This window comes from Orbicella franksi, chromosome 5 (genome assembly GCF_964199315.1).
Source record: "Orbicella franksi chromosome 5, jaOrbFran1.1, whole genome shotgun sequence".
Lineage (NCBI taxonomy): Eukaryota > Metazoa > Cnidaria > Anthozoa > Scleractinia > Merulinidae > Orbicella > Orbicella franksi.
The window spans coordinates 1,780,716-1,807,400 of NC_138149.1; the positions used below are offsets into that span (position 1 = coordinate 1,780,716).

Here is a 26,685-nt window from a genome sequence, read left to right on the forward strand (position 1 = left end):
CCACTAATGTGGGCCTGCCTGAATAACAGTGTTGATGTCATAAAGTTTCTGTTGTCCAATGGAGTGGATCTTTATGCGAGGGACTTCTCCGGACAAACGCCGTTTCTCCACGCTTGCCGAGGTAACACGCGAGAGGTTCTCGAATTTCTGGCGAGGAGGGGAGCTCGTATTCATGATATTGACAACGACGGCCAACATGGTGTGCATCATGCGGCGCGGTGTAACTCGCGCGAGGTACTCGAGCTGCTGTTTCAAGAACTACAAGCAGATATTCATATTAAAGACTGGAAAAACCGATTTCCAATTCATCACGCTGCAGCGACAGGCAGGACTGAGAACGTTCTGTTTCTACTTCAGAACCGTAGCTGCTTAAATTCGAAGACACGAGTCATAAGAGACAGAGGGTTTGATGAGTTGGGAAATAATCACGGTGGAATGACACCTGTACATTACGCCGCGCAAAATGGTTATGCTAATATTGTGAGACTTCTCGAACAACATGGCGCCGACATTGATGCTGTTACGGATTGTGGGCGTTCCGTGTTCATGTTAGCCGCGGAAAATGGCCATAAAGATGTCTTAGTTTACTGCATAAACGAAAGTTCGTCAAGTACGCCAAAAGAAAAACGCGTTGAATCATCCAATCGCGCGAGTTCGTATAAAAATCAAGTCACTCGGATAAATGAATGTGATGTGAATCACAGTTCAGAAACGTTCAGCGCATAATCCTTAGGAGGCTTCGTTGTTTTCAGAAGATCCTGAAAAAATTATTTGTCGTTAAGGGAAATGTTAACAAAATTTCCTGAAGCACACTAGTTCTGTCAGTGCCAAATAACAACAACAACAACAACAAAACAACAACAAGGAATACAACATTCCCTTTGAAGCCAAATGTGGGTTGGTTAAGATGGCTGAACATCGACCGAGTTTTCTTTTGCTTGTTTAAGGGGCACTATCTCCGCTGTCACATCGTGTTGTAACATAAAATCGCCTTATGATCTTCCAATAGAACGAAAAACAAAACAAAAAGCCAAAATTGGTAAAGCAAAGAAATAATCGATTAAATAGAAAACAAAAAGTGAATGAAAGATTCCAAATAAACAAAAAATGTTCACACTTGCGTTGCTTAGATGTTTCTTCGGAAGATAATAAAAAATGCGAGTAAGGCTGCTTTGGCGGCCCACTGGGCAAAATCGTAGTTCGTCACAGAATGTGGTTTAATTAAGTACAACAACAACTTTATTTCTACACAATATTTATACATAAGTTAAACTAATAAGCGAAAAATTAAAAAGTATTGTTTGCTCAAAATAACCATAAGGCTGGAAATACAGGGCAGTTGTCAATAGCAACGTAGTCGTTAGCTACAATGCTGTCATGATTGGAAATTACACAATTATTTGGTGAAGTTTTTACATTTTTTTCAGTCCGTACCAGGATTAATTTAATTATTTACAAATGTGGTTATGTCTGCAAAGATCCCACTAAAAGCTTAATGAGGTCGAACAATTCCTGGAGTACAGTGGATAAGTTAGAATGCATACTCTGGACGAACTAGTAGAAATCCAAATCAAATTTTTTTTACAAAGCATATTTTGTTTGTTACTTAAAGGAAATCATTCTTTGTTTTCAGTCAGTTACAATATGTACAATGAAAGTTTTAATATGGTCTCAGTTCGATTTTTTTTCATTCACTCAACGATGTCGGGAATGCTAACTGGTCGCTCGTTATTCACTGTTTAAGAGTTCGATTGAATGACTCATTCGAAGTTGCTGTAACATTTACCATGGGATCCGAAGAGTTATGAACACCCATCTCATCCATAATCAACTCAAATTTCTCTTCCTGCTCGGCCTCCCTGGAATATTCTTGGACTATACTGTCCAAGCGCTGGAACAGATCTTTCTTGGTCGCCTGTAATTTTCTCAGTTGAGACTTAGTGACGACTTCTGCGAAACGCACTTTCTTTTCCTTCTTATTAAGATGGCAGCGATGCTCATTCCTTGCACGCTTCAGATATACAATAATATTACTGATTTGATCACAGAAGGACTTTTTTCTCGAGTTGTTTTGCTTCACATTTCCTGATGCTTCGATCTTTTGTTCCCTGGAGGCTTTAATTTGTTGGCTGATTACATCAAAGTTAATTGCTCTACTGCTCCTGGATTTAACTTCGGGAGTTTCATCTTCTGTTTTCCTAGACCGGGCTAACGTTTCCTCGAGTTTCCGTTGGCGTAAACTATTGCTTATCTTATCATAAAATTGATGGCGTTGCTTTGTTTTCTTCCAGCTGCATTCGTCCACGCTTGGGTCGTAAAGTGGGCTTTCTTTTACAGTGTTCTTTGTTTCTGCAAGTGCGTCGTTCAGTATGACGATGAAGAAGTTCATCGCCAAAATGGTGGTACTCAGCAGAATCATGGCTGCGAAAACTCTTCCGAACATTTTGTTGGTGAGCTCTAACTGATGGATTGGCCTTGCTTTCACTCGACCCAGAGTCAACTCTATTTGGAAAAAACTAGCTTTTAGAAACGATGAATAGCGCTCAAATCCCGCTCCAAAAATCAGAATACCAAAGTGCAAGAAGGCAATGAAAAGAATTAAGAAAATAACACTGAAAGATGCGAGATGTCTCGCACTGTTCTTCAATGTTATGGAAAACACAGCAACGTGTTTATTGAATCTTATCAGGCGCAAGAGTTTCACAGAGATTACAAATACCAATAAACCAAGAACGACATTATCTACCTCGCGCCAAACCAGAGCTTCTTGGAAACTCACATGACCATACACGTTTTCTTGTAATTTTCTGATGACCGAAGACACTTTTTCCGATTGTACCACATACATAATAATAGCTAGCACGGAGAAAAACAACTGCCACAGTTCTACCCAGTTCCAGAAGGATTTAAAATACCGGAAACCCCGCTTGTAGAGCTTGTAACCCTCTCGTCCAAGGTACCACAGCACGAAGATGATAAATAAAAGAACACAGATCATATACAACTGTTTAGCGGCGGTCTGAGTGGAGGGCAAAGAGAGAACATCAATTCTCTTGAACGTTGCCGTGTGTCCTGACGCCCCAACTTCGAAGAAATACGTTGCAATAGCTAAAACATTTACTGACGGGTTGAAGGCTGAGAATTCCACAATAACAGCTCTGCTTTGTCTGTCCAGCCAGTCATTAGTTTTTAAATTCTTAATAATGCTAAAACCTGTTGCCTTCTCGTATCCTAAGTCAGCCACGAATCCTCCCCCAGGGTAAAATGAGAATTGTCCCCACTTGGGCACAGTTTCACTCTCCCCCGGATTCTGGTATCGCCAGGGCTTCGGGCAAAGTCGAAGTAGCTCCTCGTGACTCGAAGAGTTGTCGATGGGCTTCCAGGTTGGTTTACTATAGGGGGTTCTATCTTCATTTTCTAGCCCGTATCCGTCGTAGCACACCGGAAATATTCTCGTCATATAATCAACTTTACAGGATGCTGAAAATGTTTACAAAACCATTATTAGAAAATAGCTGTTCATGCCTTAAAGAAGGCTCTGTTCTACTGCAAAGAGGTTAATAAGAACACAATAGCTAATGCTACAATCAGAATTAACCTACTTTGAGAAATTTCCAAGTAGATATAACTCATGGACTGCTTTTCTCACACTTCAAGGGTCCAACAACATGTTGAAGGAACAAGTATATTTGCTTTTGGACAGTTTTAGTTAAAGCAATAGTAAACGCGACAAACCGAATTCAATAATAGTTCTATTATTAGATGTTTTGGTGTGTAGTATCGCTTTATATTTTTACTCGTTGTTTGTATTTTGACTCGCCCTACGGGCTCGTCAAAATACGGCACAACTGGTAAAAATATACAGCGACACTACCCACCAAAACATCTAATAAGATATATTTATAATCCATCACGTATTTTCACTCGCGCGCGACTGGTCTAAACGCGTCACGTGACTGAATACTCGTCCCAGTAAAAACTGGGGAATATCCGAGTGATATTCCCCAATTTTCAAATCCGCGCGTGTTGCGAAAAAAATTTAAAGGATAATAAACACAATAGTTTTTATTTGGCCCGAAAATATTCTCCGATATTTGTCCCTGGACATTATCTATTCCTCAAAGCTCACAGTGTTCCTCGAACTACACTCTCGGAGAACCGTTCGCTTCTCGGAACAGATAATGTCCAAGGACAAATATCCGAGAGTATTTCCGCGCCAAATGGAGGCTATTGTTTATCTGTCGTCAGCTCACAGAATAGTGACTGAAGTAGCTCAATCACGGTATTTTAAGTAATTTTGGCCACATGCAAAATTACCTTTAAATTGAAAGAAACCGGATACTAGTAGCTTATTAAAGTAGAGAAACACCAAAGAGATAATAATAAACAGTAAAGGAACAAGGGTGGTAAAGGATGGAAAAGATTAAAACGGATTACAAAGGACGCACTTAAAATATTTAGGCAAAACTTGTCAAGATGCGCAAACCGAGACGTAACTCCTTTAAGACCGCCATGGATTAGCCATTATCTGAGCCTCTGTATGCACTTTCTTCCGGATACAATTAAAGTGGCGATTATTGCCATTGCAAAACATTGTGCTTTGAGACTAAAACTTACTCGGTTTAAGTCTTAGTTGCCGAGCTCGAGCCATCCCAAGAAGGATTGAGTGCTTGTCTCCAATGTACACGGTTTGATTCTCTTGTTGGCCATTGTACCATCTGCCCGCAAACACACCTGGGATAAAAGCGTCATTTAACCAGCTCCAGAGCTTCTCCTTATCGTTAACCTATCATAGAGAAAAGAGAAAGAGAAAAGGTAAATGGACCGGTAAATACCGTAAATCCTCGAATTAACGCCCCCCCCCCCCGCCACCCCTCGAATAAGCGCCCCTCCTAACGGCCGAAATCTAAAATAAGCGCCTCCTCGAATAATCGCCCCCCTCCCATCGCCCCCCCCCCCCCATTTTGTGGGCGAGTAATGAGACAACAAAGGATGTATAGTTTTCGTCATGTAGAGCTTAGATTTGTACATTGTTTCAGTTTGTGAACACGTTAAGTGAACACGTTGAACACGAAGTACTAACAGTGCCGCGATTTAAACTTTAGCATCAGCTTTTTATGTCAATAAACAGCTTATGTTGTTGTTTACGCGCAGATGTATTAAAAAAAATTATCTGCAGGCCAAGATTTGGGAAAAGTTAAATAAGCGCCCCCCCCCCTCCCCCCCCCGCCTAGAATAAGCGCGCCCCGTCTTCTCCTAAATTTGAAATAAGCGCCCTGGGCGCTGATTCGAGGATTTACGGTATACGAATGTTATTGAACTAACACGAGGTCCATACTGGGGTAATATTTCACTTGCTCCTTTCTTTCCCCAAGGGTATGGACCGAGCCGAAATCGCTTCCATTCCGCAGGTCTTGTGACGCCACGTTCTAAGCTCTAAAATAGGTTGGACTCATTCTCAGGGTGCGTTCGACTGACCTTATTCCAGAATAAAAATATCACTATTAATTCCGCATTATTCCAAATAGCCAGTTCCTTTTCAATGCTCAATTGAAAACCTCTCTAACAGCATAGACCGGTTTCCAATTGAATATCGTAAAACCAAAACCAAAGTAATCACTTAAGCCAGTCACAAGGGACACAGACCAACGAACCAATCAATAATCGAAGTAAATACATGAAGCTGACGCGACGCGCGGGAAAACATATGCGGGCGAGTCTCGATTGGTTATGTATGACAAAATGGCGCGAGTTTTTTAAGCCAATCGTGTAGCATGATACGACAAAACCAATTTACTTTTCGACATTCAATTGAAAACCGCTCTAACTTAGTTGAATTAATTGAAGAACATTTCGCTTTGGTTTTAAACATTATGCCTACTGTTCGTACTGCTCGTTGAACTGAACAGCTCAACAAATGAAAAACCAAACGAATCCACATGTTTACTCAGTTTGGAGTTAAACCAGACTTGTTTCATTGTTGACAGTACTTACCTTTTCAAAGTTTGGTAACCCATCCCGGATGGACTTTGTCATGTGATATTGGTAACTATTCCGGTTGCCATAACACATGACCATCACCATGAAGATGAACAGGACGTAAACGACAAGCTCGAAGTAAAGAATCGACAAGTTCTTTTTCTTTAGCTGTTGTTTCCTCATGTCTTCCACTTCAGATAGCTTCATTTTCCACAGTCGCTGTTGTGAGGGGCTACTTTTAGCTGCTTCGTGGCTTTGGCGTCCTTCAGATCTACTCTTTTTCCATTTGACAATGGCGGCGAGGAATATCGCTATGAATAACACTTTAGCAGGTTCTGTAATTGTCACATCCTTCCCCAGTGATACAAGCACTGACGTCAGCCACTGCTCGCTGGTGCTCTTTCCCCAAATCAAGCTGTAGAAGATGGTAAACGAAGCAGAAACAACACAAGAACTAAACAAGAAGAACCAGGCCAGGTAGGTAAGCCACTTCGCTTTACGACAGCACTGAGTCTCACTTGCTCCTTTCTGAAAAAGGAATACTGTCACAATGTTTATGGGTGCAACGATAAGTGCACTTTTAAAAGTGATAATGATTTGGGCCCACGAGAATTTCAGGGGTCCTACTTGTAGCACTTGCTCAGATTTACCTTCCAACTTATAGAAAATCGCGTTAGCAAACATGGCTGTAAGCAGCACTGACAGGCAGCAGGACGCTCGCTGTACTCTTGTAAAGCGGCTTCTCCTCGGCTTCGCTAGAACTGAAACCCAAAGATGGGTTTCAGTCAGACCTCTCCACCAACGCTTTAGCATCTCGTGTCTAAAAGTGCCCTCATTTGGCGCCTGTTCAATGATTCGCTCAATTCGACCGTCTTCTCGCTCCAGGGCAAGCCACTGGCTGCTGGTAAATGCCCAAGCGTGATTCACCTGTTCGTCAATGACAACGATTTCTTCTAGAAACCAGGAAGGGCTCTCCCCAGAGTTGTCATGACCAATTCGCACTGCCTGAATCGTACCAAGAGACTGACTAAGATTAAGAACAAACACATCCGTGTTTCCACGAGTAAAGAGAAAATTATCCACGCCAGGCTCGTCTAAGTTGAGCTGAATAATTCCGCTGCTTCCTTCACTACCGTATATCTCCATGGCAACCTTAGCTGTTGTACCTGAATTTCTCCACACGCCCGTGGAAATGATTATCCGATAGATGTGTGAGCAGCTTGCTGTGGAGGGTAGATGCACTGGCAGACTAGTCTAGGAATCAAAGTGGATTTCATTAATATATGTGCTGTGAGATACTAGACCTGAAGTTTTAACGGCTCAAGCTAAGATCATGATAACAACGAATAAACTGGAACCCCGTTAAAACGGTCACCAACGGGCCATGAAAATTTCACAGCATTAATGGGATCTATTTTAAGTGACATCTTTGTGAAGGAAATTGTGTTTGATTTGTTAACGACAGAGGTCAATGACATGTTACAGGCGTTTGAATAAACAAGAGAATCGCTCAATATTTTTTCTTTTGTTTAACAAAAAAACAACAACAACAACAACAAAAAAAAACAAATGCGTATTTGGTTGGTTGTAAGTTGGGATTTCAGAACGTAATCGTTGGCCGTATTAACATGGTGGCCGCATGGACGGGTTTTCTTATGAGAAATATGTACGGGCGTTTCGGCAGGACAAAAACACTTTTTTTACAAGCTACATTTGTATGAATTCCAAAACTGTTGAACTGAAATCGTTGGATTCCAGGGTAGAACCCGGCAAGTTTGTAAAATGTTCAAAACAGCGGATTTTACAGTTGAACCCAACATTAATTCTTATAAATCGATATGGTTAAACTTCCTGTAATAAGTCATGTTGTAACTTAGTTTCATATGTAGGGCCATAAGGAAGACTACAGCCTTGACTGTAATTATGCGCTCTATTGAAAGAAATTGTCATCATCAATGCTTACATTTCTGGCGTCTTTTTTATCCGCTTTTCTGACGATAAGCAGCACGACAATATAACACAGGAGAACTACAGAGATCGTCACAATAACTGCAACGTTTCCAGTTTCTTGTAGATCCTTGAACTCCACTGAGACCTTGTCAAAATCAATGGGATTCGGTTTAATCAAAAGAGATCCTCCAAATGAAGTCAGATGATTACAGGAACAATTAATAAATCCGTTGTATGTTGCTGATAAAACCTGGTAAAAAATAAACGGAAAAAGAAATCGAAATTAAATTAAATCATTTAAAATTCTCCACATTATCATTTGTAGTACGTAGGCTAGCAAAAGCTGATCACGTTGCTTGTAAAACGTCCTATCAAAATTATTTTTTTCTCTGACAGTCTGTTAAAAATTTCAACATAAAAAGAATTTCACCACAAACTTGAAATAATTACTTCATTTCGGATTGGTTCATAGAAGGCAAATTTGTCGTAAACAAGCACTAGAGTGCTACAGCCTGCGTCAAATTACGAAAACTATTAAATGCCCTGGAGAGTTGCCGCGGAGTACTCTTTCATATCAGAATTTCAGAAGCTGAGGCTTCTAAAGATCACAAGATTGCAAAATTGAAAATGACAAATGAGACCTGACTGAAGAACGTTTATACCACTCACCCGACAGCCCTCTGCTATCCACTTTTCCCTCTCCTCTGACCAGAAGACACAGCTCCCAAGGGCTACCCTCAGAGTATAGTTTTGATCCGATTTAGAATCGTATACTGGCACCACAGTCACATTTTCGTCCTGACGGGAACTGGGTGGGGGGTCCTTGACCTCGACACATGAACGCTTTTGCCGTCTATTTCTGAAACATGACCTTTTCTCCCTCTTGTGAGAGTTTGTTCTACTTCTGTTATAGCCTTGCACTCCAAGAAAGTACTTCCCTGGTCGCTTGGCGAGAGTTTCTATTGGACTCGTTAGCTGGGAACATTTAGTTTTGCCATCCTTTCTGCCACGCGCACCTGGTGACCAAACACACTTTTCGCTCTTCGAGACAGTGGCATTGAGGTCATGCTCTTGGGTGGTTGGCCGCTGACCATATCGCAAGTACACAAACAGATTTGTATTTGCCTCAGTAGGCGTGATTTCCATCATTATCAGGGTATTTTCGTACTCAACATCAATTACATGAAAACGCAGATAATCATTCTGGCTGAAATACGGCCCATTTTCGAAGGAGACCGTCTGGTTTTGTAATGGTGCAACGATGATAACGTTGTTTGAGAGATTTGATACTTTGATCAGCTTGCGTGTGTCATCTTTTAAGTCCAGAGCTAAGACATCAGAGTTGACTCTTTGCTCAGTACTGTCCCAGGTGTAAGGATTGAATGGGATTGATAGCATCTGCAAAAAGGACAAAAACTTTCATCAACTGTCCGGCATTAATAACGTTAAGAGTGTGTCCGCGAGAAAACCAGGCAGAACCAGGCAGAACCAGGCAGCAGGTGATACAGCTAAAATCACCGATTTCCCTCAAACTCGGCACAAATGTTGGGTTTGGTGAGTGAATTATTGTTGCAAAAAAGTAGGTCAAAATATTTTATTCCCTTCAAGTTAGGAGGACCCCCTGCAAAAATGGCCATTTGACACTAAATATGCATATTTAACTAGCCATCTTTGGTTTAGTATTTCTACAACAAGAAAAACTATGTGAAAAGGAAATCCACTGGATCATGTGCTACAACTATCAGTCTAAGAGCACAGATATTCATTTCAACTGGTCAATTTGATTTCTCTCCATGGCTTCATCTTAGGTAAGGTGGATATTTCGTAGTGTTGTGAATAGCCTTTAATTGATGGCAAATATCTGCAATGGGCAAAACCAGAAGCATATCACCTAGAATAGGTGATATGCTTCTGGCAAAACCAAATACACATTATTCTAACCTGGATAGTGAGAGCAATCAATAAAGTTCTCAAAATGCCATAAAATGTTTGGGGACTTCAGTATTTTTTTCTGTGCTGGCGTACTGTTTACATGCAAGTTTACCATTTATGGCCATTTCATGAACATCCACTAAAACACAAAAGCCATTTCTCTGTGTTAACCTAACCCGAAATCAACAAGAAATATCAATCTAAGCATTTTCCTATCGATTACGAGACACTTCTTTCAAATACTTTCGGAGCTATATCTTAAAGCATATAGGCGTACAAGCTGGGGGGGGGGGGGGCGGCGAGGGGGCTGCAGTCCCCCTAGCTACGGAAATTACGTATTTGGTGCGGCAAACAACATTAAATTCGGCAGGGTCTGTCGCAGTATGCGACGTTGGAGCGGCAGCTGATTCATACGGCGTTCTCCTCATGTGTCGAACCTAATGCATAAATTACTGTAATGTATTTTTCATATAACGGGACTCGTGATTGGCTCAAAATTGAGTGGCGTGACCAGTCATCCATGAAGCTCAAAGTCGTCGCTAAAAATAGACAACAAAATACCAGGATGCCTTCGATTTATGAGAAATGGGACTGTATAAGCGAGTTTCTTTAGCGCAAATTCATTTTTTTGCTTTTTCTTCGTGAAAATAGCCCAGCTTATTAGATTTCCCTTTAACAAGTCGATTTAACCGGGCGAAAACCTGTCTAAATACAAACACTGAACCTTGAGTTTGAATTTGCTTCCCTAAATATTGCTATAACAGCATGATAACAGCGAAATGTTAGTCACAGCTTTTCTATTTGGACAGAGTTCGTGAATTCAGAGCGCATATTTTCGCGTCGAAAAATGTTACCTCCGGCTTCCCGAATTGAGTTCGACGCAAGTACGCCGTCTGAACCAGCCGTCGCTCCAAAGTCGCTCTAAAGTCGAACTTTATCAAGTTTGGTTCGGCACATGAGTGGAGCGGCGTTTCAGGACCGGGCCTTAAGATACATTCAGGCGGTACGCAGCTCTTACAAGGTTCGCTCTGATTGGTTGACGTAGTTTTAGGATGAAAAAATAATCAACAAGAAGTGGATTAATTAAAGAAATATTAAGAAATGAATACCAAGAAATAAATATAGAAGGTAATATAAAAAAAAATTGATGGGAAAGGATATCAAGAGCGTAGGTCGAATGCATAGGTTGATTTAAGTTAGTTTAGCCTTGAAATTCTTTGTTACTTTCTTGAAATAGAAAATGCTCCATGCAAGTAAGGATGAAGATTTGCCCAGTTGCCCTTGTTGCCCAGTTGGCCATGTTGCCTTCTTACCCTTGTTGCTCTTGTTGCCCTGTTGCCCTCTTTGCCCTGTTGCCCATGCCATGTTAACCTTGTTGCGCGGTTGCCGCTGTTGCCCTGTTGCCCATGTTAACCTTGTTGCCCATGTAGCCCTGTAGCCCTGTAGCCCTGTAGCCCTGCAGCCCTTTAGCCCTGTAGCCCTGTAGCCATGTTGCCCATGTTGCCCATGTAGCCCATGTTGCCCATGTAGCCCTGTAGCCCTTTAGCCCTGTAGCCCTGTAGCCATGTTGCCCATGTTGCCCATGTAGCCCTGTAACCCTGTTGCCCTGTAGCCCTGTAGCCCTGTAGCCCATGTTGCCCTTGTTGCCCTGTTGCCCTGTGTTCTAGGAGCGCTGTAGCCCTATAGCCATGTTGCCGATGTTGCCCATGTTGCCCTGTTGCCCTGTGTTCCTGTAGCCTTGTAGCCCTGTAGCCCTATAGCCATGTTGTCCATGTTGCCCATGTTGTCCATGTTGCCCATGATGTCCATGTTGCCCATGTAGCCCTGTAACCCTGTAACCCTGTTGCCCTGTAGCCCATGTTGCCCATGTTGCCCTGTTGCCCTGTAGCCCTGTAGCCCTGTAGTCCTGTAGCCCTGTAGCCCTGTAGTCCTGTAGCCCTGTAGCCATGTAGACCTTTAGCCATTTAGCCAAGTTGCCCATGTAGCCCTGTAACCCTATTGCCGTGTAGCCCTGTAGCCCATGTTGCCCTTAGCCCTGTAACCCTGTAACCCTGTTGCCCTGTAGCCCATGTTGCCCATGTTGCCCTGTTGCCCTGTAGCCCTGTAGCCCTGTAGTCCTGTAGTCCTGTTGCCCTGTAGCCCTGTAGCCCTGTAGTCCTGTAGTCCTGTAGCCCTTAGCCCTTAGCCCTGTAGCCCTGTAGCCCTGTAGTCCTGTAGTCCTGTTGCCCTGTAGCCCTGTAGCCCTGTAGTCCTGTAGTCCTGTAGTCCTGTAGTCCTGTAGTCCTGTTGCCCTGTAGCCCTTAGCCCTGTAGCCCTGTAGTCCTGTAGCCCTGTAGCCCTGTAGTCCTGTAGTTCTGTTGCCCTGTAGCCCTGTAGCCCTGTAGCCCATGTTGCCCTTAGCCCTGTAGCCCTGTAGCCCTGTAGCTCTTTAGCCATGTAGTCATGTTGCCCATGTAGCCTTGTAGCCCTGTAGCCCTGTTGCCCATGTTGCCCTTATTGCCCTGTTGCCCTGTTGCCCTTGTTGGACACGGAATCACGTCAAGACAATCATGATAAATGTGTGCTTGGATGATGTTATTAGTCATCACTTCCTATCCCAGGGGCAACCCGAAAACACGCGGATCCCCACAATGGACCGGGTCCGCGGGCTACCCTACGGAGCGGTCCATGGACTACCCCTATGGACCCCCTCTACGGACCACCCCAAAATAGTGTAAAAATAATAAATCAAGATTTCACTTATGGGTTGTCTAATAGATTCAAACTCGTGTCGGTGATTTTTCGAGTGTTACACTGTGCAAATGTAACAGACTTGGGTTTTTAACACCCCACCCCCCCTCCCAAAAAGAAATTGCCTAAAAGCCGTTTTCAGCGTAAGGAGATGCCAATGTTAAAAAGGAAAGTTCTTACCTTCCATTTTTGGCTCAATCTGGCTATGGAAGATATATTTTTAGGCCGTTTATTCTTCTTTGTATCTGATATTCCGCTGAGTAAATTGTGAAGCCTGGAACGAGTTCACGAGCCCACGGGAGGATGGGCTAAACAAAATGGCAGAGGGGAAAGAACACAAATTTTGAGGCTTCCCGGAGGCTTCCCCGTACGCATCTTTCGTATACTTTATGGCCAAAGCAAAGGAAATGGCAATGTGTAATTATATAAATTGCACCCAAGCCTGAATCCAGGCCTGCCCATTTGCACAATGTAACGTTCGAAATTTCGCCGTCACGAGTAATCTATTAGACAACCCGCAACTGAAATATTTATTTATTATTTTTATTATATTTTGGGGGATGGTCCGTAGAGGGGGTTCGTAGGGGGAGTCCGTGGACCGGTCCACAGGTAGTCTGCGGACCCGGTCCATAGTGGGGGTCCGCGGACCGGGGGTCAGTGTTTTCGGGTTACCCCTATCACAGACTGCCATCTTTCATCGCCTTTTCGCCAAACTGCATACGTGTATTAAATTTTGGATGGCCGCTCTCCGGCTTTCAAATTGGGATGACCAAAAGGTGGCCGCGGCTGCTTAATATAGGTGGCCGGTTAATAGGGTTTTCTTGCAGTCGTTTACAAACAATAATTTCAGGACTTCGATAAATTACACAGGCCGCCTGACACTGAGGGGTGGCCGCTTAATAGTTGACTGTGTTTACTGTATTTTTCAAACAGTGTTAAAGATACTGTGTTTTTTTTCTTTCATGTTTGCCTTGATTTATGCCGGTTTTATATTATATTTATTTTGACTCGACTTCCATCAAGCACTTTGGCGGGCTTTTTGACGCACCTGGACAACCCTAGGCATTTAAATGTTTCTAAGCTTTGTGTTGTCTGGCCGCTATAACTGGCTTTAAATTGCCTGCCATCATAGCGAAGCAAAGGAAAATTTCTCTCTAACCGAGGAACTAATCTCTTGTGAATGGTTTCTTGAAATAGAGCATAGCTCTCTTTTCAGAGATTATCTAATGCCTTTGGTTTTAAAAAGGGAGCATACATGCTCTTGGAAAACTTTCATCTGGTATTGTCTGATCATTTGGATAAGCCAAAAAGAAACATTGGACAGTTTAAGAAACAAGTGGGTGGAAATACTGGAAAAGGTTAAAGGTAATTGGAATCAATCCAATTCTCAGAAAGGATGAAATTCTCGGGAAACTTAATGATACAATCCAAGATAGAATTGCTGGAAAAGGTTGGACTGCAATTTAATGAATTTGTAGCGCTAGTACTGGAATACGTTAACATCGACATGGAAAAGTACCTAACACTGTTTGCCAGTCAGTGAGGTGTTCAGGGCGCAATTACAACACCTAACAACAGCATGATTACAGTTGAACCTCCACTAACGGCCCCCTCTCTAACAACAGCCACTTTTTGTTGTCCCAGCGGACAGTCCATACATTCACAACAGCCACCTGTCCACAACGGGAACGGTCACTTAAACGCTTTACAACTGCCAATTGAAAATAACTTCTCGACAACCACCAGTAAATCAACGACTGATGAACAGTGTATACATGCCCCCCCTTCAAAACAATTTTAAAAACATCCACTAAATGAGATAGGAGAATGACGTAAGTTACAAGGTACAACGTAGAAGGTAGAATTCGTTAGGACAAGTACTTAGGAGAGAGGGTGGAAATGACTGACTACTTCACAGCATTGGGATAGGTACCAGAAGGAAAAAGGGTGAGAAGGAGAACTGAGACCACTTGGAAGAAAGACTGTGTAGAAACAAAGTAACAAGGCTAGGTGTGCAAAATGGACAGTGTTGGACTGAGAACATGGCAGCCTTATGCGCCTACTGGCGTGATGAGAACAGATGATAATGATAAAGTGAGAAATAAAATTAAGATAGTCTTGAAGATGGAGTTGTGGTGATGGTAAGGAAAGAAGATCCTCCAAGATCCTCAACTGGGAGCTCATCTGCAAAGTCCCCATATCCAATCCCTCAAACCCCAGGGCACCAGAGTCAACTGGCAGACATGAAACTAGTTTGTCCATGTCAGAAACCCACCAAATCCCACCAAATCCCACCAAATGAAAATGCAGGGGATTTGCTATATAAAATATTGGAAATGATGGACATCAAAATACTCGTGGAGCATCCCTCACTGAATACAATCATGTTACTGCCCACCTTAGGTTTTGTTCTCCCGAAACATTATGTCTATGGAATGCTAATATTGCATCAGGTCTCTATTTAGAAAAAACAGTTCAAAAGCTAAGCTTAAGCAGCTTCGTTTATATTTCCTTGGTTTCTTATCACATTTTTAAAATTAATTCATTGCATCAAACTTAACAGTACAAAGTTACTCCAAATTTACTTCACCTAATTTCAGTTCTATTCATGAGAAAATGCCTTGGTTAACGCCCAGCTTAGTACGTAGGGACAAGGGCATTTGATCACAAAAAACAGACCGAACCAGAAAACAAATTAAATGTTAAATAGAATAGAGTGGTTTTCAATTGAGTGGCAAAAGTAATCAGGCAATAATAAGGTTTTGGTTTTGCTATGGTTTTAGATTGGCTGATTAGTCTAACTGATGAGTAACTGTTTAGTTTTGGTTTTACGACACTCAGTTATTGAAAACTGCTGTAAACAAATCAAATAACAAATAAAATAGACAGTCAAATCTGGTAAAACTAAATAAGGTCACTCTGATCAAACAGACCCATCAATAGCTTAAAATTCTACTATGTTTGTACTCCCAATGTAAGCTTACTTAAACTAAAATAATACTTCTGGTTAACATTTGCAAGAATTATCTGCAAATAAGTTTTTAAACTTAGCTCTAAATATTAAAATATTTAGAGCTGTTTTGATAATTCGTGGGAAATAATCTGCTTCAATTCTTAAGGGCCCATTAACCGATTCATGCGCGCACTCGCGCGCGTTGCTAAAGAGGTGAAATTTCACTTCCGGTCACTTACGTCAACCTGAGTACTCAAAAACTTGCAAATTCGCATACATTTTAGATGTTTTTCTTTGTGTTTCGCAAAATGCAAAGTAAAAAAGTACAAGCAAAGACAAAATAAGAGAAAGACAGAAAAACAAGAACAATAGAAAGAGAAAAACTAACTCTGTGTGGCTTTGTCTGATCTTACCGAAGTGCACTGGTAGTGTAAATTGCGCATGCGCTGATAGGGTAACTTCCAATAGATATCGCGCGCACTTCCGGTTTCTTTAAATGCTAAAGGAAACGCGGTTTTTTATTAAATCCAGCCCTTTTCGACGAATTTCCAATAAAGCCAACGTTGGCAACATAGCTATGCATTCCTTTTTCGAAATCATGCTTTTTGCAGAAAATTACAAATTTTTCAATATTTTGAAATGCTCTCAAAATCTGACCTTTTAGAAATGAAACAAAATCGATGCATAACGTAATGAGGATTTAATTTAAAATATTAAATCAATGTAAAAAATCCCGAGAAAGTAATTTGCCTGAGAGCCTTTGCATTTTTTCTGTATTAGTCACATGACGATGGGCATGGCCTGATGACGTCATCCTAGTGTTACTCGTCATGAAAAAGTTGAAACACATGAAATAACTCTGAACTAACTAAAAATGAGGAGGTTAGATGAGACTAAATTTTCCTTAGCAACGGCTCGAAAAGATCGGTTAATGGGCCCTTAACGTGTAATGCTTGGAGAAAATCTGCACTCAAAACGCAAAAACACCCAAATGGAAACGTGATGCAAACCTGTTATAATTCTTTGTTCATAGATTAACCGTTGCCAGGCTTTTAAAAACTGAAGAGGAAAACACACCGCTCCAAAACAACTCAATCTGTTCAATTTCGCGCTTCGCGATTATCGTCTGCCGTGTTGAATCTTAAGTACCCTATTGTTTCCGATTGTTTGATCGAGCCAATCAGGAGAGACCTTGTAAGAGCTGCGTACTATACATACATTTTGTTGTAAAGTTACGAAATATTTGAAAGAAGTGTCCCAAGCGCTTCTTTTCACCAAATTTTTACTCGTAATCGATAGGAAAATGCTTAGCTTGATATTTCTTGTTGATTTCGAGTTAGGTTAAGACAGAGAAATGGCTTTTTGTGTTTTAGTGGATGTTCATGAAATGGCCATAAATGGTAAACTTGTATGTAAACAGTACGCCAGCAGAGAAAAAAATATTGAAGTCCCTAAACATTTTATGGCTTTTTTGAGAACTTTATTGATTGCTCTCAGTATCCAGGTTAGAATAATGTGTATTTGGTTTTGCCCATGGCAGATACTTGCCATCAATTAGAGGCTATTCACAACACTACAAAATATGTACCTTACTTAAGATGAAGCCACGGAGAGAAGTCAAATTACCCAGTTGAAATGAATATCTGTGCTCTCAGACTGATAGTTGTACAGTAGAACATGATCCAGTGGATCTCCTTTTCACATGGTTTTTCTTGTTGTAGAAATACTAAACCAAAGATGGCTAATTAAATATGCATAAATTAGTGTCAAATGGCCATTTTTGCAGGGGGTCCCCGTAACTTGAAGGGAATAAAATATTTTTACCTACTTTTTTTCCCACAACAATTCACTCACCAAACCCCACATTTGTGGCAAGTTTGAGCGAAATCGGTGATTTGAGCTGTGTCACCTCCTGCCTGGTTTTCTCATGGACACACTCTTAAAGGGTGTCCCATATGAGATATCCTGTTTACATACATACGTACGTACATGCATACATACATACATACATACATACATACAGACAGACAGACAGACAGACAGACATACACACACACATACATACATACATACATAGACTTAACTAATGCGTCAGAGATATTTAGCTAAAAATAGCTAATTGGCAACACTAACACATAAAATATAAAATACAAAAATACTAACTTGTGTTTAAAAATGTATGGCATATAATATTTGTAGACCTAGCTCCCTGTCCTTTTTTAATTCTTTAGTTATTTCAGGCAGCCTGGTCCCTAACTCTATTAATATATAACCTTGTAAAAACATTTTTGTCAGTCCGAGGGGAAACAAAGCTAGTTGTTGTCAGGGAAATTAGGAAAGAGATCTAGAGCTTTCAATAAGGAGTCAAATCCGTCATTACAATACAAAAGAAATGTACCTAGATTTAAACACCACGTGCAAGGCCATGGTGCTACTCAAAAAACATTCTGTTTAGTGTCTTTCTGAAACTCCATGAAGTACTACTAATAATAATTTGATAATAATTTAATAATATCTTACTACTGTGGATATTGTACACTTTATTTCGGGTCACGAACGGAACAAAATAAGTTTCTCAGTGTTTCTTGAGATGTAGTCAAGGGAAACAACTCAAACCAAACTTCTCAGAAATGTCAGAAGTAAGTAAAGCTTGTGTCCCTCGGGATGGTCATCATCTGTTGCTTGATACAATATGCATACCTGAGTGTCCACAAAACTTGTTCTTTGTGTTCCGTTGGACTCCAATGCTTTCTTTTCAGCCGGCAAAAAAAATCCAGCATCTTTATCTCCAATTTTTAATGCTACAAGTTTATCCAGGCTATGGCGTCCTAAGGTCATGGTCAGTCCTGTTGTCTCAATCGATATCATTTCTTCATCTGGAACCCTTAGGGCCAGCACTGCATCTCCAACTAAGCTGAGGATGTCAATGGATCTCATGACTAATTGTTTACCCTAAAAAAAAGAATTGTTTTCTAAATCAAACTCCAAGGTACTCACATGTGGTCAACCATTATCACAAGAAAAACAACAATTTACACAATGAATCAATCCAGGCAAAGATAAAAAAACTGAAGCAGATGCTGACAAGCTTGGGAAAACATGTGACCAGCTGCAAAACCTATAACAAGTAGAAAGGTGGGAAAGGCTTGGCGATTGCTTCAGAGCTAAGCAATGAAAAAACATGCGTATAACCAGTGCCAAGTGTGTGGAAATATGTGAGCTAAGTCATCTGTGGGAAAACATGTAACCAGTGCCTAGCATAGGAAAACATGTAAGGAGAGTCATGTGTAGGAAAACATGTAACCAGTGCCAAGGATAGGAAAACATGTAAGGTGAGTCGTGTGGGAAAACATGTAACCAGTGTTAAGTATAGGAAAACATGTAAAGCGAGTCATGTGTGGGGAAACATGTAACTAGTACCAAGCTTGGGAAAACATGTAAGACGAGTCATGTGTGGGAAAACATGTAACCAGTGCCAAGGATAGGAAAACATGTAAGGTGAGTCATGTGGGAAAACATGTAACCAGTGTTAAGTATAGGAAAACATGTAAAGCAAGTCATGTGTGGGGAAACATGTAACTAGTGCCAAGCTTGGGAAAATGTGTAAGGCGAGTCATGTGTGGGAAAACATGTCGGACCAGTGCCAAGCATGGGAAAACATGTAAGGCGAGTCATGTGTAAGAAAACACGTAACCAGTGCCAAGCATAGGAAAACATGTAAGGCGAGTTGTGTGGGAGAACATGTATAAACAGTGTCAAGCATGGGAAAACATGAAAGCTGAGTCATGTGTGGGAAAACATGTGACCAGCACCAAACATAGGAATATTAAAACATGTAAGGCAAGTCATGTGTGGGAAAACATGTAACCAGTGCCAAGGTTGGGGAAAATTTAACCACTGTGCATGTAAGGAGTGTTAGTGTAAGAATTTGTCACTTAATTATTACTGAAAAATGCAAGTTAGGTAATTATCATCGAAGTTATAGATCAAAGTGTGTCCCTGTACATTTCAATGAAGTAACAATTGACACCCGTTAGAAATACAAGACGGTGAATATTAACCTTTTCTTCAAGATCAGAATGAACATCGCCTGATGCAATGACTGCTCCTGCCTTCAGCAAGCTGTTAAGACAGAAACCTAAGTTTTCTGCAGATTGGGTGACCAGCGGTATCTTGACCACATCTTTTGCTTGAGTAGCGTTCCATAAGAATGATGCCATTGAATCAATAGCAGACAATGAGGATCCCTATCAAAATAAAGTGTAATCAGCAGAATAAGTTGTTATCTGCTTGGCTGAATCTGAGGCTACAATAGCTTTTCACAGCCTGTTGTAACTAACAATGGCTACACATGCCTGACTTGATATCGGAGTATGATTCTCTCTTTACAGACGTCCCAAACTCGCAATTCGAGACATTGATCAAAACTTAAAGATTATGTAAGCGCATCAAGTGGGACGTGACGACCCAAATCGTGGTTGTCATCAGGGCCATTGCTAAGAAACATTGAACATATAGTTGAAATGATGGGATAGTGTTTATGGGATAATGTTTATGTAATGCTTATGCCACTGTTTAACTGGATATTTAAACGCCAGAAACAACCCAGCTGGTGCACTTAACAATCAAAGTAAATGTTTCTTGAAATTAATGAACATTCATGGATGGCAATGATAAAACATCTATAAATATTATTATTTAGTTAGAACAGAGGGAAATAAGCTTGATCTTAAAGCATTCTGTGATCATGCAATATTCCTCAAGGTGAGATATTGGAGATTGAAATATTTAGAGAAACCAGGAAAGGGTAATCCCCTTTTCTGTTCATCTCCCCTTACCACAACCCGGCATCCTCCTGCTATACCCTGCCTCAACATTTATTTTTCTCACCAGTGACGTGTCAGACACTGTTTCTGTTTCCTGAATAGCAGACCCTATAATGGAGGAGCTTTGCAAAAGGTCTGGAAGACTTTTCACTTGCAGTGAGACAATCTTTTCAATGATGGAGTCTTGAATCTGCAATTTATAGAAATTGTAGGGAGAACATTGCCAGATGAGTTTCTGTACAGACATTTTTTCAGCACATTCCAGAAACAAATAATTGTTCAGCATTGGACTTAAAGCATATTTCCTGATATGTTAATAATAATAATCATAATCATAATCATAATCATAATAATTCTATGTTATTTAATTTTTAATAGTTCATCTTTTTATTCTGTAAATATTTATACGAGGGTTTTTTCAGTTACTACTGTTCGGTGCTACCCTTGATAGATAAAGTTGATTATTAAAATGTAATTAGTTATATTATATAGATAATCACGTGCAAATTAATTTGATTTGCTAATTCAAGCATGTCAAGGCCACTGTGTAGGTATAGCCTGTATGCAACCTTCTACTGTAATTTCCCTTCATGCAGAAAAATTGATGTCTAAGAAGCGCCATCGCTAATTGAGTTTCAGTATTCTGCTAATTTTCCAGAATTCAAGGACCATATGCTAATGAATGAGTTGCCAGTAATCGGATACCCTGGGATCGTCAGGGGGCAAACATTGCAATTCGCTAGAAGGAAATGTATGGCGAAAAGTTGTTTCGACGCCCAAAAACATGGTTTTGGGGAGAGATCAACGCTTTTTTGCCATTGTTTTATCGCGAATGGATTTTGGCAATGTTGATACATCGAAAATGTAAGTTTTTGTTTGAATAACCGTGAAATGAGCGATAAAATTTACCGATAAACTCTCTTTTGCTTGCGTGAAGAGAATATTGAAAATTTCAATACACGCCTGATCTCGAGAGGCTACCCGGAGCAAATGGTAGAAAAGACCTCCGAGAAGTTAAATATTAAGACAGAAAAGAAGCTCTAAAACACAAATCGAAAATTGCAGGAGGAACTACTACTCTTTGTGTCGGGCAATTTCACTCAACCGTCAATACCAAACGTTGGAAAGCATAATCACGCACAAATGGCACTTTTAAATACAAATGCTCAGAGATATATTCAAGGAGCCACCCTTGATCTGTTATAGAAAAGGAAAGTCACTGAAATACGTGCTTGTAAAAGCAAAACAAAGGCTTTGAGCAACACTAGTAGCCACACAGCATGAGTCGCGCAGACTCATTTGTCATTAAATCAACCCCAGACAGTACAACGATCGTCACCGGGCTTATTTCCAGTATTATTTGTATGACTGAGCTCTCAAATAAGCCAAAAGTAGCCTGTCCACAACTTAAAAGGCTTTACTGGGTTATTTCTTCTCGATTTATACCTAATTAATGTTGTAATATTTTCAGACCATTACGCGATGTAAATTTCACAATAAACCTCGCGCAAGCAACGGAGTTTATCAGTGGATTTTGTCACCTATTTCACGGTTATTCAAACAAAAACTTACATATTCCACATATCAACATTGCCTAAATCCATTCGCGACAAAAATGACGGCGAAAAAGCGTTGATCCCTCTCAAAAGTCGTTTTCTTGTACCTCGAAACAACTTTTCGCCATGCATTTCCTTCTAGCGACTAGCAATGTTTGCCCCCTAACGATCACAGAGTTCTTCGCGCAAACACGAGTATCTGATTACTGGCAACTCATTCATTGGTTGCTTGACAATTAGCCTCGTTAAAAGTTGACTGTGATTGGTATGGCAAGCCGTTTGTAGCAAAATTTAATCCTTGCGATATATGTTTAATCCTTTAAATAACGGTTTTATTTAAAGATAGAAAAGGCATTCAATCCAATGGTAAATAAAATTTTTGGTTCAATTCAATCTCTTAATTTTCACGATTCAATCCAATACCTGGAATATTGATTCAATCCAATACCTGGAATATTGATTCAATCCAATACCTAAAATATTGATTCAATCCAATACCTGGAATATTGATTCAATCCAATACCTCGAATATTGATGCAATCCAATACCTGAAATATTGATTCAATCCAATACCTGAAATATTGATGAAATCTTCCTGGGCCGAGCGCGGCCAACAGGAACGAGAGTAACTGAGCACTAGAGAGCACTGAAAACATGGCGGGCGAAGGAGAACTAGAGTTAGAAGTTGAGTTTCCTAAGTTTCTTGCAGACATCTTGGATAAAACGGAAATAATTTTTGAGAATTTTGACTCAGAAGTTGCAGAAGCGCACGTCGAAGTTCTTGATCAAACCATTAGTCTGCTTAGGTAAATGAGACATTGCTACAACCGAGACACAAGGGACACCGAAAATTTAGATTCCATTACTGCCGCTTTTGTAGATGTAAGTTAACCAATTTTTATGTGACAAACATATTTGTTTATTAAAAGCTGTGTGTGCTAGCTTTTTGTGGCAAATAACATAAACTGTGGCAAATTTTGCTACCACATTGGTCTTTGGTATTGTGCATATTTCTGCTGTCCAATCATTACTGGCACACTAAACTTTGAACTGTAAACAAAATTTTTGCTGTGCCGTGTGCACAGTCAAACATGTTTCTCACAAAAACTGCTTGTGTAAACCTGGCTTTAAGTTATTTTTGAAATAAGAACCTTTACATTTTACAAGACAGCAATCATTGAACATTGGGATGTGTTTTAAGTTTTTCAATGTTGTTGTCCCATGTTTTGCATTATTTAACCCACATGTGGTACTTCTTTCCTAAAAACGATGTTTTTCTTGATATTCTATGAGAAACATGGCACCAATTTGTTGTGAATATTATCGGGTACCCAGGGCTCAAGGCTAACACTACTGCCAACTAGCCACACATTTCAGTTTTGAATAGTAGATTTTGCACTTTCACTAGCCATTGTGACAATCATGATGGAATGGAGTACTGGTCTACTGGATGAAAACAAAATTGAGAATTATCTTGACAAAGTAAAACTGAAGAGAATAGAAACTAATGAAAACAGGGAAACTATGAGTGGATTTTGTGGAAATAATTGCCTTAATAAGCATATGATAAATATTTAACTTTTAAAGGGAGATAAAAGAAAATGGCAACACTGATAAAAGTACATCAGAGATTGAACATAAGCATATTCAAGAAAAGCAGGATTCGTGTTTGTGGGAGTGAAATTTTCTCAGTGATTATTATTAACATTTTAGATGCAACAAGAAATGTTCAAGATTGACCACTCTTATAAAAAAGTCAGTGAAGCTGTGTATGAAAAAGGCTGGCTGGTGCAAAGTTAGTTTTGGCTAGTGACATGAGTCCTGTTAGTAGCCATTACGCCAGTGCACCAAGAGGTTAGTCTTGTGTCCTGGGTACTTTTGAAAATGAGGTAACAAATTAACCTTGCAACATTTTAACATCTGTTTTGATAAGCACCTGAAAAATCTACAAGGCAGAGAAGTGCACATGGCAGTTATCAAATGCCTGGAGTTCTCTTCAGTTTAGTTGTGTTGCTAGAAGTTAGGCATTCTGTAATTCAAGCAGTTTCTGAGTTTTGTATATCAATGAAAAGGAAGATGAGAAAATAATTTACTTGATACAGGGTAGGTTTTCTGTTGTGAATTGAGTTGCCAAAATACTTTAAGGGCCATAATCTCCTTTACCCAGCCCACACACATGTAAGGTAAGGTAAAACTTTATTTATGCAGGGTGGCCCATTCAGCACAGTGGCTGGTATCCAGAGGGGCCCTGCTAAATACAATTTCTAAAAATAAAGAACGTCTAATAGTATAAAATAGTTATAAAAATAAAGTTAAAAACATGTAGTATTATGCATGTAGTATTATGCAATTGTCAGTTGCCCAAGTTTAACTGTCACTAGTTCTAGAGCCTCTTGGAAGATGTCTACTCCCATTTGACTTGATTATTTTGAGGGATCTAGCCTTTCCAATACAAATGACTGCACTGAATCATGTTGTCCCAGGTCAATTTCCTCAACTACAACATTGTTATCACTGTCCAATGGAGTTGGACCATCAGGATCATCACCATAGTATTCAAAATCATATGACTTTCCATTTGAAAGGGCGTTTTCAGGCTGCATCATATGATTAAGCCACACTTGGTATGGCAACCAGTTTTTTTTTTTTTGTTCTTACATTTTGGTGGTTGAAAGCTTCAGTGAACTGGCAAAGAGCAAGGTTTATCCTTGGTTGAAAAACTAAGTGTAAGGTGGAAAGATGCACTGAATTATCAGTGTCCAGGATGCCTGACAATTCCATACTACAAAAAGTGTAAAAGTACAAGTGGGAAGCACAATGGAAACATCCCTCCACCACAATCTTTCAATTCGTTGGTTGTTTTGATGGCCCTGCAGTGAAGCTGCCCCTCTCCTCTCTTCTAACCTGCTCCATTGTATCGCACACACCAACGTTTTCAACACCATGATCTACTCGTACTCTCGAAGGCCAAAATTCTCCGTCTCTCTTAACGGCATCCAGAAACAATTCAAGAATTGTTTCTGCTTTATTGTTGGCACTACATTTCAAAAACATTATTCTCTGAGAAAATCCGTCTATACAGCCGAATTAGTATTTTCCATCGGATCAGAAAGTGATGTCCATCCAGATGCCAAAGCGAATTTACGCACCCCATCTCAAGACAGTATTTTGGGGATCTAATTTTGCTAACCTTTCTCTTATTCTTCTCTGTTGAACCCGTAACCCAATGGACTTAAAGAAACCTGCAATGAAATTATATCCATACTCTTGAATGATTTCGGTTCCTTATCAGGTAAGCTGTTGAAACCCCTCATATCTTCTCAGCCATACTCTGTCAATCTTCTGTGAATGAATAAGTTGCCAGTAATCGGATACCCGTGTTTGCGCGAAGAACTCTGGGATCGTCAGGGGGCAAACATTGCTGGTCGCTAGAAGGAAATGTATGGCGAAAAGTTGTTTCGAGGTACAAGAAAACGATTTTTGAGAGAGATCAACGCTTTTTCGTCGTCGTTTTTATCGCAAATGGATTTGGGCAATGTTGATATGTGGAATATGTAAGTTTTTCTTTGAATAACCGTGAAATATGTGACAAAATCTACCGATAAACTCCGTTGCTTGCGTGAAGTTTATTGTGAAATTTACATCGCGTAATGGTCTGAAAATATTACAAAATTAATTAGGTGTAAATCGAGAGGAAATAACCCCGTAAAGCCTTTTAAGTTGTGTACAGGCTACTTTTGGCTTATTTGAAAGCTTAGTCGTACAAATAATACTGGAAATAAGCCCGGTGGCGATTACTGTACTGTCTGGGGTTGATTTAATGACAAATGAGTCTGCGCGACTCATGCTGTGTGGCTACTAGTGTTGCTCAAAGCCTTTGTTTTGCTTTTACAAGCACGTGTTTCAGTGACTTTCCTTTTCTATAACAGATCAAGGGTGGCTCCCTGAATATATCTCTGAGTATTTGTATTTGAGAGTGCCATTTGTGCGTGATTATGCTTTCCAAAGTTTGGTATTGACGGTTGAGTGAAATTGCCCGACACAAAGGGCAGTAGTTCCTTCTGCAATTTTCGATTTGTGTTTTAGAGCTTCTTTTCTGTCTTAATATTTAACTTCTCGGAGGTCTTTTCTACCATTTGTTCCGGGTAGCCTCTCGAGATCAGGCGTGGTTCGCTCCTGCGGTTAAAGGCGCTACTTACTTTGAAAATTAGCCCACCAGGGATCAAACGTTGTCAGATTTATTTGAACTAGAGACACGGCTCGTTGCGTCCGTGGTTACATCGTAGTCAACTGAAATTGAAATAATTACAAGATAAATTATTATTTACAACATTCTAAATCGAAGCGACAAACGATTTCGAAACTTACAATTTGTGTTCCTGGGTGTCGGATCCCTTTGATCGCTATCTTGATGTTTGCTCGCGACTGTTGATTGACTTGACTTCGAATGTCCGTTACATGATAAGATTTTCTTTTTAAAACATAAGTCACATGACTTGTTTTTCCCGCCACGCGTGGTCGAGGCGATTTCGCAATTACCGACGATAATTAATTCAACTTTTTTTTTTTTTTTTTTTTTTTTTTTACACGCGAATGAACATGCAAATCACTCCGCCCCAGTGCGGAAATTAGGTCTAATTAATAAGTTCTAATTGAGCAACGACTACAACGTGATAGTGTTCAATGATGAGTAGCATGAGAAAATAGCGTCAGTGTTCATTGTTTCTCTGAATAGGCTTAATTAAGTGTTCAGTTCCTC

The 26,685-nt window shown here is 40.3% G+C and overlaps 1 protein-coding gene across 1 annotated transcript in view; it reads right to left on the bottom strand.

Annotated features, from left to right (window-relative positions):
• Positions 1-1,033: 1,033 nt before the first annotated feature.
• The window catches only part of LOC145488507 (polycystin-1-related protein-like), a 51,843-nt gene continuing 26,191 nt past the window's right edge, over positions 1,034-26,685 (bottom strand). Inside the window, exons 9-16 of the mRNA XM_081467388.1 lie at positions 20,435-20,560; positions 19,606-19,791; positions 18,245-18,496; positions 8,599-9,327; positions 7,943-8,179; positions 5,995-7,233; positions 4,618-4,786; positions 1,034-3,480 (exon numbers count right to left, since the gene is read on the bottom strand). Coding sequence (XP_081323514.1) covers positions 1,733-3,480; positions 4,618-4,786; positions 5,995-7,233; positions 7,943-8,179; positions 8,599-9,327; positions 18,245-18,496; positions 19,606-19,791; positions 20,435-20,560 — 4,686 coding nt within the window. The 3' untranslated portion in view covers positions 1,034-1,732. The remainder of the gene's footprint in view (positions 3,481-4,617; positions 4,787-5,994; positions 7,234-7,942; positions 8,180-8,598; positions 9,328-18,244; positions 18,497-19,605; positions 19,792-20,434; positions 20,561-26,685) is intronic.